The sequence below is a fragment of the Ictalurus punctatus genome, chromosome 21, assembly GCF_001660625.3.
Source record: "Ictalurus punctatus breed USDA103 chromosome 21, Coco_2.0, whole genome shotgun sequence".
Lineage (NCBI taxonomy): Eukaryota > Metazoa > Chordata > Actinopteri > Siluriformes > Ictaluridae > Ictalurus > Ictalurus punctatus.
This window is the reverse complement of record NC_030436.2, coordinates 5,571,636-5,595,245: the sequence shown is the minus strand read 5'-3', so window position 1 is coordinate 5,595,245 and position 23,610 is coordinate 5,571,636. Positions and strand designations below refer to the sequence as shown.

General features: G+C 38.3%; 1 protein-coding gene across 1 annotated transcript in view; it reads right to left on the bottom strand.

Annotated features, from left to right (window-relative positions):
• dock3 (dedicator of cytokinesis 3) overlaps positions 1–17,478 on the bottom strand; it is a 233,896-nt gene extending 216,418 nt beyond the window's left edge. The window contains exon 1 of the mRNA XM_017450749.3: positions 16,952–17,478. Coding sequence (XP_017306238.1) covers positions 16,952–16,988 — 37 coding nt within the window. The 5' untranslated portion in view covers positions 16,989–17,478. The remainder of the gene's footprint in view (positions 1–16,951) is intronic.
• Between the last annotated feature and the right edge of the window lie 6,132 nt (positions 17,479–23,610).

Here is a 23,610-nt window from a genome sequence, read left to right as displayed (position 1 = left end):
TCCTCTATACACTACTACCCTTAGCACTACTGCATTACCTAACAGCTAAAATAAATGCTACAGAGTATTAACTAGGCCACGTGTCATTCACAGTTCACAGTGCACTCATTATTAAGGCACAGTAAGCACATGTGCAAGAAAAGTGATTGATGAAAAAAATGTCGCCGCGGCTTGATGGAGGACGTGACCCAGGATGAATTCCCACACGCACAGTCTAAGTGGTTAACCTGTACCATGCTTTTCAGCACAGTGGGAAACACAATTGAGCCCTGCAATAATCAATCACTAACATACAACCAGAACGGCTCATATCGTGCAGGTAAATTTGAAATCACCCTGTGCCTCGATGGGACCATGGCCACACAGCTAACAGCTGCCCTTGTCAGTAGTAACAGTAAATTAAGCACACACTCGCAAAGTACACACGCAATCCAGCAGGCACAGGAGTGTGAGGAGATCCCTGCAGCAATGCCTCATGAGGCCGACACTCATGCTCTGAATACCAGTGAATACCCGGCTCTTGAGAGATATAATGCAGATAATAATAAAAAGATATACCACATTTTTCTGTAACGTCCAATTTACATTTTGCAGAAAGAATCTATTTTTAAAATTGAGATTTTATTGCTTTATTGAATATAAATAAATATTCTATCAATATATGATATACATATTGCCCAGCATTTCTCGAAGCAGCTTTAGTTAAATTAGGTACCCAGCTAATACAACTAGTTCATTTCTCTGCAAAATTATAGCCAAGTCACATACATACATATATATATATAAATATATAAAATACTATGGTAAATATGAGCAAAGAAGGCTGTGAAAATTTGTCTATCGTTTCTCCTTCTGATCTTCTGTGTAAAAGAAATCACAAAAATACACTGCTCTCATGGATATCAAACAACTGCAAACATAATACAGGTTTATCACAAAAATACCTTTTGGCACCCTTTTAGTCAATACTTTGTGCTACCTCCCTTTGCCAAGATAACAGCTCTGAGTCTTCTCCTATAATGCCTGATGAGGTTGGAGAATACATGGCAAGGGGTCTGGGACCATTCCTCCATACAGAATCTCTCCAGATCCTTCAAATTTCGAGGTCCACGCTGGTGGACTGTGCCCGTCAGTTCCCCCCACAGGTTTTCTATGGGTTTCAAGTCAGGGGACTGGGATGGTCATGACAGGACCTTGATTTTATGGTCAGTAAACCATTTCTATGTTTCATTGACCAGCTGGAAGATCCAACCACAGGCCATTTTAAGCTTTCTGGCAGAGGCAGTCAGGTTTTCATTTAATACCTGTTGATACTTGATAGAGTCCATGATGCCATGTATCCTAACATAATGTCCAGGTCCCCTGGCAGAAAAAAAGCCCCAAAACATTAAAGAACCACCACCATATTTACAGGGAGATGGGAGGGACAGCTGATCATCCTTGCAGTGGCACCTCATCCCTTGGCATCTCACACCAAGAACTGACAAATCTGGTGCAGTCCATGAGGATGAGATGCACGGTAATACTTAAAGCAGCTGGAGGAGACACCAGATACTGACTGTTACTTTTGATATTACAAGATATTAGAAGAATATTATAAGATTATGTTCTCTAGCTTCAGGATATACCAAGGTAGTGCTTTTCCAATTAAAGAATTTCCAATATAAAGAACTTTCACTAATGCAAATGAATATTGTCCTTTTCATTGATTTAGTCATCTTTAGTAAGTGCCTTATCCTAGTCAGGATCTCAGTGGATTCTCACACTTGTTCACTCCTAGGGGCAAGTTACTGTAGCAGCACCAATCCGCCTACCAGCATGGCTTTGGGACGTAGGAGGAAATCGGAGACCCCAAAGGAAATCTACACAGACAACTCCACACAGATGTCACGAATCACTGGTGGAGGCAGATGCAAGTAATGTAATTTATTGTGGCAAATACAAACAAAACAAGCAAAAGTGTGAACACAAGAAGCATCAACACTATGTAACTATGGAGACAAGGAAAGAACAATCCAGACTATAAGCGATAACATGGTGCACATGACAACAACAAAAGCTTGATAGACACTGAAAAACTGAAACTTAAATAGTGGTGCTAGCGAGACCTAACAAGACACAGGAGAGTGTGATTAGTAAGGCATGTGACTTGTACTGCATCTCAATTCACTTACTTACACTGTGCACTAAAAGTATGTACTCTTTTTTTTGAAGAAAAAAAGTACATACATTTGAGTGTCTAGTAAAAGGGTATGCAATACTGAGACATACTAAGATGTCATATAATGGAAGAGAACGTTGTTGCCTAGCTACACACACACTCACCGTAAACAGGGACAACGTAAACGAACTAGTAAATAAACTCCTCATTACAGTTCAGCTTTTCTTCATTCATTATTCCTTATATTATTTATACTACATAATTTAATTTACCATCCCCTTGACTTGTTTTTCCACATTTCATTTACGACTCTCTTAATGGCATTACACTCGTCCGGCATGTTTGTATTCTCCAAAGCAAACCATCACAGAACTCTTCCTCCCTCGCGCAAGGAGTTAGGGACAATATTAGCTGAAAAAGTGCCCACGGATCCACACTTACTCACTTTTCGCTTCAACATACTACGATTTGGGACACACATTCTCATCTCGGATGCTAATAAGGATGGATAGTAGGCGGATTAGGACACAGCATTAGTCAGCTCATGTGCTGGCGCTGATGGGTAGTGTAGTTCTGTGCCATTCAGCGCTACCATGACAACGGAGAGTAGTCTGAGCTCAGGATTCATAATGTTTCCTGTAAAATGTAATTGTGTTATGCCTGCAAGAGCTATATAACTAGCTAAGTATGAACTGCAATAGTAAATGTTCATGAACGGAACTGGACTTCACATGTAGGAAATTTCTCCAAGCATATTACATATAAAGCACATTACAGTATATTGGTAATAAAAATTTAAAATATGGACAGAGCTATCTATTTTACCCCAAAACTCAAGGATTGATAAGTGAAAACATGTTCACCTACAATATGTTCTACTTTTGCTCAGAAATCATTGAATTGACAGGCTTAGAGTACAGCAGCCCTCGTTAATAAATACTTAATGAAGTCTGTGATCATTTTTGAGACCTTGAGAACCCTAAAAAACCATCATCAACACTTCTTTTGAAGATTTCTTCATAGTAACATGAATCAACAAAAGCATCAGATAATATGAGAAGCCAAACAACCTCCCACTCCCCAAATGTGTTATGGAGGAATCTGTACAGACGAATACTGAGTTATAAAACGTTACCCATATGGGGTGCAGCATAACAATTCCCCATGGCTCTCTGGCCTCATTAACTTGCACTGACCACAAAACAATCTGCCATGTCTTGTTTAGCACATTTTCCCTGAATATACCTGGGGGATCCAGTACATATTCACCCAATTTCAGATAAAATTTCTAAGAATTCTATTAAGCGAGAGGAATTTCATTAGACTTCATGATAAGATATAGGAACACTCATGACTATTAACTTTTCCCTAGTCTTAACCATCGTCCTTTCTCGCAGTACACTGGTGTTCCATTTCGCCAGCGGAAGGAAAATCAACCTTTCGGACATTTTCAATCAGTATAAACAAACAAATAATTTTATCGCCACAAGTCTGTTACAAGAATAATCAGGACTAGGGATGTCACGAGATCCGATAATTCGGTACAAACATTCTTAAAACGTAAGGGTACTTGTTTTTCTGCACTAGCATTGGAACCGATTCTAATGGAGGTAACGAGGTTGCAATTCTTCCGGACCTGATGGGGGCAGCAAATACACAACTTTCAGTACCATTTTTTAGTTTATTTAAAATAAATAAATGACAAATATAAACACTGATAATACATATAGTAGATAGTAATTCTAGACTTACTTCTTGTGCAAACCTACATAGGTTTGTAACACAAAAAAAAAAAAACGCCTCTGGTCTACATTGGCTGCTCACTTACAGCGGTAGACCAATCACAACAGACTGGGACATCTGACCAATCAGAGCAGAGTATGCTCTCTGAAAGGAGGAGTTTAGTATGAATCCTTTAGAACAGTTCATTGAACGAGTCGTTTGTGACACTGGGGGTAATGCTGCAGTACAAATTATGAGCAAATGAAAGCGTTTTTTGACCGTGGATGCATGTAAATCTATTGTATGAGAACTTTAAAACAAAATTAGGCACGTTTCAAAACCATAATAGGTGTGCTTTAAGCAACACGCAACAGTTTCTTCAAGCCCTTGACAGTGGACATTTTGGATATAAATATGTTTGTGCTTGTGCATCACTGTCGTGCTTCCGTGCTACACAAGCACCACTTTATAAAGTTTACAGGTTACAGTCTTCTCTGCGACATTTAATATAAAGTGCTCTCCTGCGTTACGCCTCCTTCTGACGGTGACTGAGGTCATGTTGGGTATAAAAGGTAACGTTGACAAACAGTAAACAAGAAATTTATTTTCGTTGATGCTTGGTATTCTGCTAAAGCTAGCGGCATAGCATTACATGCGTTTGATGTCATGCGCCAATGACTGGGAAACGGTTCATACTCCTGGTTAGTAAAAAAAAATGCTAGTGTTCCATTTGAGATGATATTACCGTTCCAAAATTCACACACTAGATGGTAGAGTGCACAGTGCATAGTGTAAGTGTACGTCATTTGGGACACAACTTTAGTATTTACTCTCCAATGCGTGTTTTCAGAACAGAAGTAACGTAATGAGTAAACGCACCACCGTGCCGCGCAGACCAACTAATCGATAATGAGATTCGTCGACAATGATTTTCATAATCGATTATTATCGATTTTAGTTATTGCAGCTCTTCATATATTAAGTAATCCAGAAAAGCTCTCATATTTCTCCTCTGTTCCTTTGGTATTGCAATTTCTGAAACATTTCATCACCTAAAAGTTATGGTGTACAGTTGTTATACAACTGTGATTTTACCTGAGATTTGCAAACATTTCAGTTAATATGGGTAAAGAAGAAGAAGAAGAAGAAGAAGAAGAAGAAGAAGAAGAAGAAGAAGAAGAAGAAGAAGAAGAAGGGTGAGTGGCTGGCTGGGTCAGTAATGTTAGCTAATTGGCTTAATGTATCTATGTATTTTTTTTTTTTTATTTTTTTTTTACAGGTCTCAAAATCTAACAGTAAAATATCCGTTTTTTGTTTTTTGTTTTTTTAGATTCATGAATATTTCATTTCTAGTCTTGAAATAGGTAGAAAAAAATAGTTTATATATAGCTTTTATAGAGTTTTATTTTATGATTTTAAAGCATTAGTTTTCCAGCACAAATGAAATGTTACAGAAACATGTTTGTACATCAGTAAAGAAAGCAGCATATTACGTAAGAGGCCACTTTTCAGACAAAAAAACACAATGTACCAGAGACTACTCTTTTTTTTTTTTTTTTTTTTTTTTAAGCAAAGGATCGTCAAACTAAATAGTCACTTTGTTTAATTTAGTACTGTTTAGGACTGCAATTGATAGTATTTTTTTTTTTTTTATGTAGAAACATTTAACTTATTTATTTTTGAAGGCATCTTTGCTCTATAGCATTTCTTTGCATGTGCCTAAGACTTTTGCGTGATGCTGTATATTTGATCTACTTCTTAATTAAATGTCAATAAAACACATTAAAAAAAGGTGCATCAGTGTTTCCCCATTTTCAGTTTGAAATGGAAAATAGATGAATGCAACATAGATGGCCCGCTGTGCAGGTGACTATAATTGACTTAACACAATCATTATAGCAGAGGTGCGTCAGTGTGTTCACGGAATCCTGGGTAACCCTTACGATAACAGCGTATTATCATTGTGCATGGCAAATCAGGCTTAAATATTTATACTCTTTAATGTCCCAGCAGAGTTCCATTAGAGCAGGGAAGGAAATCAGGCCACTGTAATTGCTCATCATCAGAAATACAAGAAGACTTAGAGAGAGAGAGAGAGAGAGAGAGAGAGAGAGAGAGAGAGGAATCAGAAATAATGACAGAACAGGGGATGCTGTGGATGGAAGGAAGGATGACACACAGGGGTAACTGAAGAATATGATATAAGAGAAGGGTGAAATGTATCAGAAGCGGAAGCACATGAGCTGTTTGTTCATAATTTATAGTAATTTTCTTTTTCATGTTCACTGACCTTTTACACATTCCCACACATTTCCTCTCCACTCCTAAGGTTGTTTTCATTAATGAGCCTAGCAAGTTGTGTCATAAATAATCAGATATTATTCTGTGCCAAACTGAAGAACACTCAGGATCATAGTAGCACCTAGAAATCTACTGTAGATAGCTCTACGTGCTGATCATCAGAATTATACCACAGCGCTGTTAAATTCTCAAATCTGATTGGTCAGAAGGTGTTGATTAATTTAATGACCTTATTCTAATATGTTATCGTTCCTACAGTAAAAACATATTCAGGGACTTGCATGGACACTCCATTTAAATGGGTGTAATTGTTGATATTATTTAGTATTCATGGAAAGAGACTTCAGTGTCAGCACTTCTTCTGGACAGAGGGCTTTAAAGCTCTCATTAGCATGACAAACTTCAGAAGAGAGAGAAAAAGAGAGGCTGGTGAGGAAATGACTGCTAAAACATAAGTGATTACAGGGACTTACTTCTGGACGTTCCACAACGTTAAACGTCATTCTTTAATAAACAAACAATTTTGATGTGGACAAATTGATGTGGTATAACAGGAATAAAAACACTTCACTGCTATAAGAAACTTTAAAGACATTATAAGAAAATAATGAACTTGCTAACAAAGGGTGCTAACAGTAACTTGTAGCTTCACATAAGGCCACATGACACCATCCTATAACAGACTATTTCTGAATAACAGAACTCCCCCTGTTAGAGCCATTCAAGGCCATGCTCGCTCTGGAGGAATTTACCACTGTCACCTGGAGTGAGGCCTGACAATGGAATAGTTAGGTAAAACTGTTAATGATGGTTATTAAAGGAGCTATTTCAATTTAATTTGGAGTCTGTAGTTAAAGGAAATCACTACACTGAGCTACAAGATAAACTCTCTTTTCTGACACAAAGCCATGGTAACAGAAAACCCAGGCCAAATAGACTGCAACAGGACACACATATTAACAACACACAAGGGAGCATTAACACTGACTCATGCAGTGAAATCTCAAGCATGTGCTCTCAAACAAGACAGTTTCAAGCAGTGAAAAGAAAATCTGAAAATCCCAAACTGTCTCATACACTGCGTATATTTAATATCTAATGGCATCGTACTGGTGATTTAGAACCCAGGGTTCAGTAGTTACCCTCAGCACAATCAAATCAAGTACTTTCTCCATACTTTCTACAAGACTTTCATTACATTTTTCATTCCCTCCTAGTAGACATAATCACATTATGTGAAAGTATGAAGGCCTATGACACCTCCAACACACGACACACTCACCAGTTCACAAAAACGTCTAAGGTATGAAAGCCTCTAAATATAAGTTCAGGTTTATTTGAATTAAAAAAAATAAAATAAAAAATAAATTAATTAATAAAAATAAAAAATAATAAAATAAATAAAAAAATTTTTTAAAAATAATAAATAAATAAATAAATAAATAAATAAATAAATAAATAAATAAATAAATAAATAGTACACACCCTGCGTGACTTGTCAAAAATTTGACAGGTCAAATATACCTTGCCTGTAATGTCCGCTTTTGGTTTTGACCTTACTTGCCTGCCTCTTTATTCTTTTATACTAATTAACCATTGCAGGTAGTTTCGAAAGCACTGAGATCACACTGAGTCGAGGTTCTTTAAGCTTTCAAAACCATTAACAGCTGTACTTCCCATAGTCAAAGCTCAAACCCTGAAATGCTAATTATCCTGTTAAAAAAAAGTAAAGGTCCTACTGGGTTATTCTTTTGTAAAACTGCACCGAGTTCAGACTAAAGTATGTCATTATTAAGAGCAAAAACCCAAGCACAGAATGTATTAAAAAGCCGGAATACACTGCCTTGCAGGTAGACATCGACATGGAAACACACCACTAATTACGGACCAAAATACAGCAGACCTGTACATGGTCATTAGACCACATGGCTAATCTGACCTGTTCTAACATACATGATCACATGTGACACACAAACACACCAAAGCCAGGCACAACACAGCCATTAACAAAGTCACTTGGTCCTAATCAATAGGCAGGGAGGCCAGTGTCACATTTCAACAGACAAAAGTGCCTCTCTGTAAAAGCTGACTCTGGACTTCTATTCTCGGAGCGCAGAACAAGGCAAACCGGGGATTTTTTTTTTTTTTTTTTTTTTAGGGAGGCTAGAAAGCAAGAAATGAATCCTTGCTACCAGCATGCCACTCAGACCCTTTGGGAAAATTGCTAAATTAAAGCTGCACTACTTTACTAAGCACTGTCACTCAGTGGGGTTCTTCAAACAACCGCTATCCCAAAGGACCTTTTGGACCAGCGTTATTAAAAAATAAACCCACCATGCCAGGCCTGTAAAGACATACAGGAGTAGTCTGTTTCTACAGGTTTGTGTGTATGTGTGTGTTTATTATTACTCTACAATTTATTGAAATTAACTAAGGAGGGATTTTGCTAATTGGTGACTTGATTAAGGTGGATCGAATGTTAAAAAACAACAACAACAACAACAACAGTGAACTAATGAGTACTATGTTTTTCACAGACTGAACCCCAGCAAACCCTAACAGTGTACATTATTAACTGCATGTACACAGTGCTAATGAGGTTAAAGTGCAGAATGTCAGCCTTAATTCATGGGTACTTAACAGTGGCTTAGCCAGGGATTAATTTCAGAGGAGATGAGGAATATACTAAAAAAAATATGTGTCATTTAATTATTTGCCATCAAGTGAACTTACCATATTACTAACAAACCAAACTGATTAGAAAACTAAGATAAAATAAGATTTTTACTCCAGTACTTCGTCACCTGTCAACTTGATATCCTTAAACTCAACAGTGTAGCTAGCTGGGAAAAATTCTTAATAATAGTTTATCCTGGTTCTCACCATAGTAGCTGGTATGCAATAAAATGTGATTAAGCAAATGTAAAGGGGTAATGTTCATTTGACATTTGGGATGGTTAAATATGGATTCATAATGGTGACTCCACTGACCTTTTAAAAAAAAACAAAAAACAAAAACAAAACAGTATACCACAATTATGATGAGTAATTGCAGCTACACATACAGGTATATGTTCAGCCTGGAATCTGGAGTTCTTCTTATAATAACACCCTACCGTAGGGAAGCAAGAGTAATGGAACATAATCTTAACACAGGGGTGTCCAATCTTATCCGAAATAGGCCGGTGTGGGTGCAGTATTTCATTACAGCCAAGTAGGAGCCACACTCGATTCCACCAGGTTTAATCAGCTGATCTTGGCTTTCAATGGATTATCATGTGTGGGTCCTGCTTGATTGGAAAGACATACGTCGGCCCTTTGAAGATAAGACTGGACATAGCAGAGCATTTTAAAGAATAATATTTGGTTGTAAATACTGAATCAATTCTGAATTCTTCAGTGGCGATTTTACCTAAAGGGGCATAATGTATACATTTTGCCTTCAGATTTTCTTTTAGATAGCACAATGCAACTATTGTCCCTCATTAGGCTCAGTAGTTTTACTTGTATGTTTGATGCAGTGTTCTACTGCATGAGGAACGACAGTGATTGAGATTGGAGGAATTCGCCTGGATCTGAACAGTTAAGGCATTTCTGAAAGATCCTTCAGAACACTCCCTACTGCTGATATTGGTTATCATGCCAAAACAGTGCACCAGTTCCACTGGAGCCCACTTGTAGCCATGCTACCATGTATTACAGAAGAAAAGTACTGTTTTCATAAGCTCATGCCACCATCACTATCTCATCAAAACAAATAACCACTAGTACACTACAGTTCTAGGTATGTGTGGTTGCTATTTAGCATGTTTGCATTGTATTAAATTAGGCTTGCTTACTAAACAGCACCAATCTAGCTGCATTTTTTACTCCATCAACAGGGTTGTTATGGCAATGCTGGAATCCCTGAGCCAGAAGTCCACAGGGCTGGCCTCTCTTTCTTATTTGTTACCATAACAACAGCGGAACTCTCAGGCAGAATCCCACAAAGCTTTCGGCCCTTTAGCCAGGACAGGACTGTATGTAAGATAACTTGTCCCTGAAACCTTGGAAATTGTCTTTCATTGAACTGAAGGACTAAAGCCGATGCTGGTACAGGCACGACTGCTTTTCCCTTTTATGTTTTTCATACATCTCATCCCTAGAGTGCCCATTATAGTGTAATATTCACTACCCTAGTCCTGAAACATGTCACATTTGACATTTGCTATTCAAGTAGCTCTAGAAATTCCCTTCTCTAAACATGTTTTATAGATGGAATCCTCCTTTATGATCTTCTTCCCTAATCAAAGCCTGGGTTAAATATCACATTCCAGCAACTTTCAATGTTGAACACTATTTGCAGAGTAACACAGCCTCAAGGCATCAAACTTCAGTCAAGCCAACCAGATCAAAGGCCTGGCATGTGCCTTTCTTTTCAGATATTCCAGTCAAGTAGCTTACTGATTACTATTTGCTTTATTATCTGCCAGCTCAGAACTAATTGTGATTTTTCCCTGAAAACAGTTATGAACCAATCGCTCCAGAGAGCAAACAATGTGACGTGAGCTAACAAACTGGAAGGCTAGACTATATTACCTTGAGCCTCAGAGTAAATCAGGTTCTCCAGCTGTAGATGTGGTGAATGGTAGGTCTAAAGTGGCACTTTGGTGGCTTTCTACTAAGGTTCAGATGGACCTGACCCGGACCTGGGGGTTTTGTTGCAACTTTCACCAATGTGTCTACAACTGAGGAGCGCTTTGGGGTCTGAGCTTTCTCAAAGCTTAGGTGGCTGTTAAAAACTAAGTAATATCATTATTTGCATTGTCTAAAAGTTTAATAGCAAGTGAAGGGGACTGGATGTGCAGTCCCTCACAGCCTCCCAAGAAAACTTGTGTGACCAAAACAAAATGTATGAGTCACCAGTAGACATTCAAATTCTATGATAATTGAGCTGTTTGAATAGAGAAAGGTCTTCACATATTTCGAGTTGTTTTTGATCGGACCAAAAACATTCCAACGGTTTTTAAGTTTCTCTTAGAATCACAAGCCAGACATAGCTTTCCCTAGAGAATCCTAGTCATCACTAATATGGCAAAGAACTGCCTACATTCTCAAAAAGAACCCTTTGGCATTGTAGATGACCAACCACAGACCTTTCCTAGATCCAGTCAGACTATATCTGAGCAAAAAGCTCACTTCTGTCATGGTTTTACAAAGTTTGGTTTTACTGCTGGAAACTGGTGCACATATGTTTGTGTATATACACTGAAGTCCAGCGAGACGATCAGATAAGATTGCATCTTTCAAGATCCTGAAGCTTGTGGCCAGAAAAGTATACAAAAATATCAGAACATGGCACATAGGTGGAGCACCTGAGGCTAAAACTATCAGTCTTCCATTTTAACTATTAATTTCCTTCACACCAACTTCAAGCAAGTCGTGTGCATCAACATATAAGCCTATCTCTCCGGGTCAATATGATCATATGTTGAGTCTATTCGTTGTACACTTGTGTGCATTAGTGAAGTGTATTCATAGACAACCATTAATACTACATAAATCTTAAAACACGCTACATAATATGCAAAATAGCAAATATGCTGTTTGCTTACTGTCCTAGCCTCTCATGTTGCCTTGTCAAGTAAACTGGAATTGCAGAATTAATTATCTCTGGCTCATCTCTAGGTTCCTACCATGTTGTACACATGGCCATTATATTTCACGATAAAACACAAAGTGTGGTGTGGCTCCATTCCTGTCTGTAAAATTTACATTTAAATGTCATGTCCATTGTAAGATCTAGGTTAATATTGAACAACTAAAGGACCTGATTGGCTGAAACTCCTAAAAGACACATATCAAAGTGGAAGATGCCATAAATAAGACACATTCAGGACCCTGGACAGTACCCTTACAACTCTGTGCCCTCCAATGGCCGATAGCTCACTGATTCCCTCTTGAATTAAAATAGTGTCCCTCTGATTACGTGCAGACAGAACACTACTGTCAAATTTCCACAATGAATGATAAATTTAGTGTCTTGCATATAAAGCCCACGGATGCTAGCAAGCATCCATTCAGTTCTCAGATATGTTCTTAGTTTGTCATGAACAGGAAGTCATTTTGACCCAAAGGAGTAATAGTAGATGTTTAACTCTGTAAAAGGTTAGATAGAAAACTGATAGGATGGTATTTTTTGCCCTTATCCAGTATCCGACACATCAATATTTCTCATTGATATTTCTTCATCAGCATTTTTTTGTCTAAGCAAGTCTGTGGCACTGAGGCCAAAAAGTACACATCAAATACATTCTGTCCACTCCTTTGTCAATCAGTACACATAAACAGAACACCTCTCTCTTTCTCTCTCTCACTATCTCTTTCAGTCCGTATTAGGGGCAGTATGTAAGGTGTATAGGCGGTATATAAGGGCAGCTGTGACTCAGTTGGTAGTTCAGGTTGTCCACTAATCATAGGATTGGTGGTTCGATTCACGGCCCGCATGATTCCACATGCCAAAGTGTCCTTGGGCAAGACACAGAACCTCAAGTTGCTCCCAATGGCAAGTTAGCGCCTTGCATGGCAGCTCTGCTAACACTGGTGTGTATGCGTGTATGCGTGCGTGTGTGTGTGTGTGTGTGTGTGTGTGTGTGTGTGTGTGTGTGTGTGAGTGAGTGAGTGAGTGAGTGAGTGAGTGAGTGAGTGAGTGAGAGAGAATGAGACACAGTGTAAAGCACTTTGGATAAAAGTGCTATATAAGTGCAGACCATTTACCATTTATTACATGGAGAGTTTGGGTGGTTCAACACCCAGAATTCCAAAATCCAAAGATCGGATTAATTAGTTACCTTTGGCTAGACACTTAATCAATTTTGCATTTTCAGCTGAAACTACTGGACCACTTCTATTTGTGCTTGCATCTAGAAAATATTTAAATACTTTGTCATTTCAGAATTGTGGATGCTTTGAAAAAGTCTCAAATATTTTAATTGCCATAGGTCCTGTCTTTTCATACCGTCAATACTGAGAGCTCGTTAGAAAGAAAAAGCAAATCAATCAAAACAAAGCGTGATCCTGCAAGATGATTAAATTTGGATATTACAATGACAGCTACAGCAGGTATGAACCCTAACTACATTTGCATATTCCACAATGTTATGAATTTCTACAAATTAAGTCTAATAAAGACAACCATTGATGTCCAATTAAGGATTATTTCAGTATGTGTAATGAAAAGAAAACTGAATCCTGAAACAAATGTTTACATTGAAATAAAGTATATTGATTCTGGTGCTAATTTGTTGGTTGGTGTTATATGTTCATTATTCCCATGAGATGGTAGCGGTTGCCAGTGGTGTTTAAAAGGAGAAAAAAAAAATGTAAACAACCTTAAACATAATGGACAACTTTCAGATTTCACTGCTAGCTCCTGAAAACAAAATAAGAGCTTGATGAAGAATCTTTGTACCTAACGCACTGCAGAATTCATACAAAGATTTAACATAATGTAATCTAATTCAAATCCGTAAGTAATCATGAAATATATATGCTGAAATTAACAGAATCACTCAGATAACCAAAAGCCTGAAACAATCAAGAAGCTCAAACAGACCAAATCCAAAGCCAATTACATGCCTTGTGATACTAAGGTGAACATTAGAGACTATGAATAGCTCCAAATGAATTTAATGATCTAGTGAGCAACAATAGCCAATTTCTCGTGGCTTTCCTCAACAGTACCATATCCCCGCTGGCCATTTCTGTAATACGCTAATTGAGCTCAGCCTCTTCATTAAGCAAAGATGAATATTCATAATGTGAATATTGAAAAAGAGCCCACAGTCTGCGTGTGCCAGCTATGATAGCCTTCCAACCAATACAGATTCAATTAGGGGCCATAATAGCTGCAGCTATCTGCCTGTTAACTCGTTTGTTTCTGTTAAGCTTGCAGAGAGAACAGATAGTACGTTATTTCCAAGAAGGACATTCCAGAAACCCAGGCTCATCAAGCTTGTTCGATTTTACTTCAAATTGCACCATTCTGTGGTAAACAAACCAAAGGCATGCTACTCTACACAATCACACAGGAATCTCATTAGCAAATATAACTTTCAGTATAAGCAGTTATTAGGGTTTGCTTCATATCACTAAAGTAGATTAGTGACTTCGACTTAGTGCTGACAACTTGCAGCATCTTCATTAAGTATTCATTAAGATTTTCTGACCTCCAGGTACAACATCTAACACATGTCACGTCACATTAACATTCTCACAACACTCAGCAGCATCAACACGGCTTTCAGGGGCAAAATAAATCTTTTTTTTTAAAAACCTGGTGGGGAAAAACAGCTTCGGTGGTGGGAACTCTGTGCTACATTCGAAGTCCTGAGGCTTACACTGCTTTCTTCCTTACAAAGGAGCCATTCAGGAGCAGTGTAGTGAGAATGGCTGTTTTTCTATGGTGAGCCAGAAACTTGGGAGACCTTTTGGAGAGCAGCCATGACTTTCCTCCTATCAGCTTGAGAGGCGAACCCTCCGTTGTTATGAAAGATGGACTTGTTGGTAGCAATGCTCTGCCTTGTTGTGCCCTAATTCTCTGTGCGTATTCTTGTGTTAAATGGCTGGCAAAGACTACGCAGTTTAAAATATCTTTTTTGTGTACATACAGTGCCTTGCATAAGTAATGACTCCCTTGATTCTTTTTACCAGAGGCCCAAAAAGAGGTCTGTTTTGGGGGTGCCTGTGTTCAGCATTGAATTTACTTGTGATGTCACACTCCACAGTAGTGGTTAATGCTTCATATGAAAGTAGACAATCAGGGCTTTTTTTTTATACCTAGGTTTGTTATCATTTTTTTGTCGCAGTTGTATACAGTGTTTTACTTTCAAAAAAGCTTTAGTAAAAAGCTGTCCATTTGCCCAGCAGGGAGCTCACACCCCTCGTCTTTCCCATCGCCCTGCTCAGCAGCAGCTAAACACAGAGTCACGACACTCTACACACAGAAACCCAACAGTGTTCTGACTATTCTATAACAACAGACTAATGGTGCTGAAATAATTCATTTGGTTATATTGATTGAAATACGGTAAGTTGATTTCCATTCCGCGGGGGAATGGAATGCCAGTGTACTGCGAGAAAGGGTTCAACTTGAGTAGCAACCTGGAACTATATGTAAGTTCTGAGCATAAATCACATTAGGTAACAGAATTGTGGCGGGAGAAAATTCTGTGTGTTATAATTGTGTCTCCCCTGAGCAGGATATTGCAAATGAGAGGACGGCTTGTTTTTGGTGACTTAGGTTGGACATTTGAAGGATGGAATTCTATACAATTACTATTTTTAATTTAATTAATTAAGCAAACTACTGATGGGCCATATGACCATACAACATTGATATCAATAATATACATCACAATACTTTTCTGAGGGCATCTAGTCCATGATGAGTTTCCAAACTACAATTTTAATCACATTAACAAGTTAATAAATGGGCGTGAACATCTATTGTTCCGTAAACTTTTTCTATGTTAAATAATTTTATTAGTTAAAAATGCTATTTGTTTTTTTGTTGTTTTTACACATCAGTTGGCAATATGATCCAAATATGACCACAATACTTAAACATTTCTACGAGATATAAAATGTACCACAATATATACGCTTGATGCAATTGTTGTCTATTTATGATCAGATTCTTTTTGTTTCTGATGATATTTTCCATCATTGATGCATAAGCCAACACAAAGGTCAGTTTACTATGTTTTGTACTTCGATGTAGAATTGTTCGAGACAGAACTGTCACTGCACATCGCATTAGGTTAGTCACTTGTAATAAATACTTGCTAAGATATACTTACAGATGTGCACACTACCATTTTGTCTTATGACTCAGCAGAGCACGACACCAAACGGCTGACTAAAACTTCAAAGCATATCCCAAAACAGACATAGCGCTCTATTATTTTCTTAGTAATGATGTTATTGTAGATTCTCAGGGGCTGGTGTGGCTCATTAATTAGACTGTTGTACAAATTGAGTGAAAATGTATCCTAAAAAACATGGTTATACCTGTTAAGTGATATTTAACAAGGTTTTTTTTTTTTTTTCCTGTTTTGGAATTAAGTGGAATAAAGTGTTCCTATTCTCTTTTTAACAAGTTATTATTGTGTTATTATTATAGCTCACGACATAGATGATAGATTCATTCATTAATATTCTGCTGCTGGTGCAGGTCAAAATTGCGGATTAGTAGATTTCAGCAATTATATAGCATTCGATATAAATATACCAAGCTATCTATTCTATTACATATCTTGAAATAAAATAGAATATTTGCTGAGTTAAGTTGCTGCATTTTCATTGCTGTGCACCTGTTGGAAAGGTGGCTGAGCGCTCTGGGCGCCCTCTAGCGGTCAGAAATCATCATGACATTCAAAGACCACGACGCACTCCGAATCCGTGTAGAATTGAACAACAGAGCGTGTTTAATAATAAAATATGAAATAAATATAGCAGTCAACATTCTCCTTCTTCTCGGAATGGTCGGAAACAAAATATTACTCGGCTTTATAAGCACAAATTCCGCAGAGAACGCGCGCGCAGTGCTCGCCAGGCATTTGTTTAGTTTTTGCTGTCACTGCAGCAGTGTTCGGTGCGCATCCTTATTCCGGTGCTGTCCCTTCAGTTTGTGCTGCATGCTGACAAATGCATTGAGTGTGTGTTTGCGAGTGTGTTGCGGCACATTCGAGACACCCAAAACACACACACCACGGGATCAGCACTCACCCACTCCGAGCTTTTCGTCCTCCGTCGGCGTCCACATGATCTCCGGTTCACGAGCTAAGCATGAAAGTTCCGCTCCAATCACAGCATCTATTCAGCAAGGCTTTAGAGAACATACTCCGCGCTCCAAACGCAACATGACAAATCAAAGTGCTTTCTCTCTTCTCTTTCCACGGTTTCCGGTCTCGCGCGGAATCCCGAAGCCTCCTAAAGATCAGCGCAGCAGCATCGCGCGGCAGACGAGCCTTTATCTATTTATTTATTTACTTACTTGTTTGTTTGTTTGTTTGTTTATTTATTTAATGAATTCATTCCTGCTCCTCCGTCAGTCAGTCTTCCGTCTGTGTCGCGAGATTACGATGCTACACAGCTGAGATTAGAGGAGCTCGAGAGCTTTACCCACGTGCGCGTGCTGTGCGTTTTGGGGTTGTTGTTTTTGTTCCCCCCGTAACCCCCCGACATGGAGCCGTCCCGCTGTTTACCGGTGTTGTGAACTGTATGCTCTTTACAGCGCACGCTGCGCCATCTCTCTCCTCTTTTTCTCCCCCCCACCCCCCGGTTTCCGCCGTCACATGATGTGAACTGGCTGTCACACAATGCCGGCTCGAGCTCGAACTCCAGAGAAACGCGCGCGCTGCAAGCTGGACTCCGGAGGCGCGCGCTCTTTGCTCTTAAACAGAACGCTGTCCTAAAGCGACTCTGCACACGACTCTCACTTGTACATCTTTTATTACTGCTGTGTGAACTGTGTGAACTGCTGTGTGGACTCCCTGCAATCTATATAAACGGTTTACATATGGCCTTTTAGGCTATGTTTCACGCGAATTTTTTTTTTTTTTTTTTAACAACGTGATTCATTTATTTTCACACGAATTTTTTTTCCATATGATTCATTTGTATTCACAAGTGATTTTTTTTTCTTCGATTCGGTATTTCGTATGTGATTTTTTCACATTTATTTTCATGTAAGATTTTATCACGTTATTTCACGAGTGATTTTTTTTACATGATTCTTTTATTTTCCACATATGAAAAATGAATCTTTTTCCAAAAAAATAATGTTAAAACATAATCATGTAAAAATCATAAATTAATCATTTAAGTGATTTTTACTTGATTCATTTATTTTCACATTATTTTTTACAATATTAATTTTTCACAGGTGGAAAATAAAAGAATCATGTAAAAAAAAAAAAATTATATATATATATATATATATATATATATATAGATATATATATATCATGAATGTAACTCGTAAAAAAATCACAAAAAAAATAACGTGATAAAATCTCATTAAAATAAATGTGAATAAACGTGAAAAAAATCACAGAATCAAGTAAAAAAAAAAATCGCTTGTGGAAAAAAAAAGGCACAAATGAATTATATGAAAAAAATCATGTGAAAATAAATGAATCATGTAAAAATCACTTGTGATTCATTTCCATGATTCATTCATTTTTACATTAGGAAAAAAATACATAAAAACCCCAGGACACTTATCGTAAAAGAGTAGGGGTCTAACCCCAGTGTCCTGGAGAAATTCCCCCATTGGCCCTTCTCTATCATGGTCACCGAATAATCCCCATCTCTGAATTGGCTACATCACTCTCCTCTCCTCTTCACTAATAGCTGGTGTGTGATGGGCGTCCTGGTGCACTATGGCTGCCGTCACATCATCTAGTTGGTTGCTACGCACTAGTGGTGGTTGAGGAGACCCCCCCACCCCAATACTATGTAAAGCGCTTTGAGTGTCTAGAAAAACGCTATATAAATGTAAACTGTACAATATACACTGTAAAACCCTTACACATTCACTTTTCTGGGTGGGGTTTGTTGTACAGGTAGTAACAGGCTGGGAAGGTCAACCAGGAGTTTCAATATCCCCAGCCACAGATTCCAGAGGATCGTCAGATGTACAGTGTCTGATACAGCTCAGCTAACAAGGGGGCATTATTATTTTGAAGTTTGCATGTTCTCCACGTGCTTCGGGGGTTTCCTCTAGATTTCCTCCCCCAGTCCAAAGACATGTTCTGTAGGCTAAATGGCATTTCCAAATTGTCTGTCATGTGTGAATGCGTGTGTGATTGTGCCCTGCGATGGGTTGGCACGCCATCCAGGGTGTCCCCCGCCTTGTGGCCCGAGTTACCAGGGACAGGCTTCAGGCTCCACTGTGACCATGGGTAGGATAAGTGGTGCAGAAAATGGATGGATGGATAATTTACATAGTACCATCCCAGTGATGAGGAAAAGTACAGTTTGGTACCTTTATTTCTGCGAGCATATAATTTCAGTACTACATGGTTTCTTTACAAACTAACAGAATTGAGTGCATTCCAACTTATCTGGTCAGACTTGATCTGGCAACCCTGTTTATAGAACTTTCAATAAGGTCTCTTAACAACATAATTTGGAAGTTTTTTTTTTTTGCATGAGCTGTAATTTAATGTGGCGTTCACGCTTGCTGAGCAGAGACCACCTACGGACAACACGCCACATTCTGAATGTGGGTTCAGCAGCCATCTGTCCAAAAAGCAATAATTCCTCATCCACACAGTAATTATCTGGACATAAGTGTAGCAAGTGTGAAGTAGAAGTGCACATGGATACAAGTATGTTGGCGTTTGTTTTCCTTATTGCGGACTGATGATCAGTAGTGATAATGTGAGAATGTCAATGTCACCTAATACCGTATACCACTAATACTTTTGCAAGTGCGTTCCTGTAATTTATAATCAGAATGTATCCTCCACGTATTAATATGCTTTGGATTTGTATAGGAAGATTACAATGGAAAGGTATGTTTAAACATCAATCAAATATCAGGATGTCCTACGCTAATCAATCAGCCATGTCTCATCTGATGAGTAATTCCTGTGTAATAGGTTCTGCATGCAGATCTATTCATAATCGGAGTTAAATCAATCTATGATTATGCAGAACCATAGCCACCCCCACACACACACACACACACACACACACACACGGGGGGGGGGGGGGGGGGGGGGGGGTGTCTTGATGTGTGTTTGCAGCCATATTCATACAGCCACGCAAGATCACAAGCACATGAACAGAAGATGTCACGTCGCTGTGCAGGGACTGTAAATTGATTTTTCCAACTCGTGCTGTGTTTCTGGAAATTGATTTTTTTTTATTATTCTGTGATAAACAACAGGCTTTCAGTAGATGATGACAGTGTTTTGTCCTCTGTTCTGCATTGTTGCTTGTGTCATGTTCATAAACACAGCTTGAAAGATATATGAATTCTGAATATTCTGTTTAAATGTCTCGTTATGTTGGGGTAAATATCTACACCGAGTTGTCAGTTTATTCTCTAATAGATTAGTATACCTAATAAACTAGCAACTCTAGGTGTATTCTTGTGCATGAAACCTGTGGTATTGTGTTGTCTCTTTACATTTGGGATGATGGGAGTTCATCAGTTTCATATTACTGAAAGACAAAACTCATTTTCCTGTCTTTTGTTTATCTGCAGTTCTAAAATTTATCATGCTTTGGATGTTTTAATTAGAGTGAAATCCCGAAAGGTATTGTGATGCGGGGGGTGGGGGGTGGGGGTGGGGGGAGCTTAACATTTTTAAACAAAGTTGTTTAAAATGCATGCATACACATTTTAATTGCAAAAGTTTGTACCATCCTTTGTTTCTCAGTGGAGAAAAAGTATCTCTCTGTCTCTCACAGGAAATGTATACTAACATAGATATACTGTAGTTTATGTAATGACCACAGCAGTTTGAATGCTCGATTCTGATTGGTCAGAAGTTGTTGCCTAATATTACACAAATACCCTAGACTTAAATAGAACACAAATATCCTACATTAGGACATTTCACACACACACTCCAACAAACACACACACACGTCATCTCTTACTGTTCAATAATTTGATCGATAATGGAACTAAAGAAAATGTATTCTGTATGTATGTATGTATGTATTATATATATATATATATATATATATATATATATATATATATATATATATATATATATATATATATATATATACACAGTGCCTGAAAAGTTGATATACTTGAACAAAACCACAAGGAAAACAGCTTTTATTTATTTCATTTACTCTATAGAAATATCAATAGATGTGATATTCTTCTGTAGGAAAAAGTAAGTACACCCTTGGCCTCAGAAGCTAGTACTGCCCCCTTTAGCAGAAATAACTTCTTGTAGGCATTTCTCATAATTGTCTACCAGTCTCTGACCGCTCTAATATGCAACATTCTTTCAGTTGCAAGATGTTTAATGGTTTTCTTGCATGTACTGCCTGTTTCAAATCCCCCCACAACATTTCAATGGGATTCAAATCCGGGCTTTGACTAGGCCATTCCATAACTGAGCCGTTCCTTGGTGGATTTGTGAGTGTGCTTAGGATCATTATCCTGTTGAAAGGTCCACCTTTGGTTCAACTTAAACCTTTGGACAGATAGCCTCACATTATCATCAAGCACTCTTTCAAATGATGCAGACACAAACAGTTGCAAGAATTACTAGCGGATCCTGGTATAAAATTTGGGGGTTCTTGGAGACTTTTTGCATCAGACGGTCTGCTCTTGGACTGAATTTGCTGGGACAGCCAGTCCTGGACTAATTGGCAGTCATTTGAAAATCTGAGCCACTTGTAGATTATTTTCCTTACAGTGAAATGATGTATTTCAAATAATTTGGAGATCTTTTTATAGCCCTTGCCAGACTCAAGTTTAATTAATACATGTTCTACCTGCACTCCATAAGCAGGTTCTAATCACTGGCACCCAATCTTGAACACCTGATTAAAATTTTATGGATTTGAAGGTGTGTACATTATATATTGTGAAGCATGTGGTTTGGGTCACAAATGATTTTAAGGCTCTGCTTCCTCACAGTCTCCTCTTCTGAAGAGAAGATGAGGGCAGATGAGGGCAAAAGAGATGATGAGGGCAAGATGATGGCAATAATTTATTCCAGCCCTTCTAATCAGGTTTTGGAGTTTAACGGACAGGTTAACAAACCATGTTGTGATACCATAACAAATAATGGATTCAATGGCTGCCCTGTAAAACAGTAGAATAGTGCCTTTATCCATTCCATGGACCCTAAGCCTTTGCAACAAAATTCAAATCAGAATGAAAGATGCTTTTCTGAGGAGATGTTTAACATTTTTAGAAGTCTCCAATCTCGGAGATAATTTTACGTTTCCAGACACAGGAAAGTCTTCAGAATGGAAAGCTTTAAAATTTCTCGATAAAATGATGAGGCATATTTTCTTCTTATTAACTGACGGAGAAAAAAGAGAGGCTGTGAGGGAACATCAGTTTATAACCAGAGTTGGGTATAACACATTAGAAAGTAACACATTACTGTATTATGATTATTTTTTCTGATAACCCAGTAACGCATTACATGAAATGAAATTACGTTACTTGCGGTACAAATTTATTGTCAAGAAAACAGTATTAAGTAAAATGCATTTTTAAAATAAATTATGTTTTCCACGGCTGCCAGGGGTGTAACCTGGCCTTTGCATTCGGGTCTGAAGCCCCGAAGATTTTTTCTTCAGCCCCAAATCCACTTGGTGCGATTTGTCACTACGTAACTGAACATAAGTAAAAGAAGACAGTGGTGTTGTAATTTTATATCTACACTGAATGGAGGTGAGACCAATCAGATAGTATTTACAGGAAAATATGTAAAAACACCCGTGTCTTATTGGCTGACAGTCTCGCAATTCTGCCAAACACTAGCGCACAGTCAGAGTGAGGGGTAAATGGATATACACCGATTTCTTTTTTCTTTTTTTTTTTAAACAGTAAAGGGGTTGAAACTTACTGAAAACAGTAACATCCTCTCATGCTGAGCAGGAAAACAAGGTGTGTAAATGTTTATATGAGTTCCAGTTTACGTGAACATATGAGCAGAGCATAAGGAAAAATAATGTACTTTACATTGCACTGTAGCAGCTAAACCCATAATTTAGCTGGGCCTCCCCTTGGTGTTGACTAGCGACACCAAACTAACCTAGTTAGAAAAGAGTTATATTGTATCGGTCTGGTAGTCCTACAAACAGTGACAACACCCGAGGCAAGTTTTATGACAAATCCAACTTTTTTCTGATCATGACATACATTGACGCACACTAAAATTACTTAAAGAAAGGTCAGGGGACATGCTGGACAGGATGCCAACCGATTGTAGGGCACAACTGCACACTCACACACCCATTCACACACTATAGATTTTGGAGATTCCAATCAGCCTACAACACACATCTTTGGACTTGGATAGAAAACCAGAGGAAACCCCCGAAGCACGGGGAGAACATGCAAACTCCACGCATGCAGGGCAGAGGCAAGAATCAAACCCGCAGCCCAGAGGTGCACGGCAAATATGCTAACTACTAATCCCCCATGCTCCCCTTAGCACCTTTTAATCAGACACAACACCAAACTGTGGAGAGACATATGGAGTTAGTTTAGATCTATAGAATACCTACCAAAACATCCCAGCACAAGGAAACCACAAGAATATGGCATACCATTTGTCATGTTTGCATCATAACTATGTGCTAGGGAGAACTTCATACCAGTCCTTCTCGAACAGGTTGTGACTTCTAAAGGCGGTGCCCTCCTGAATAAGCTACGAAACCAG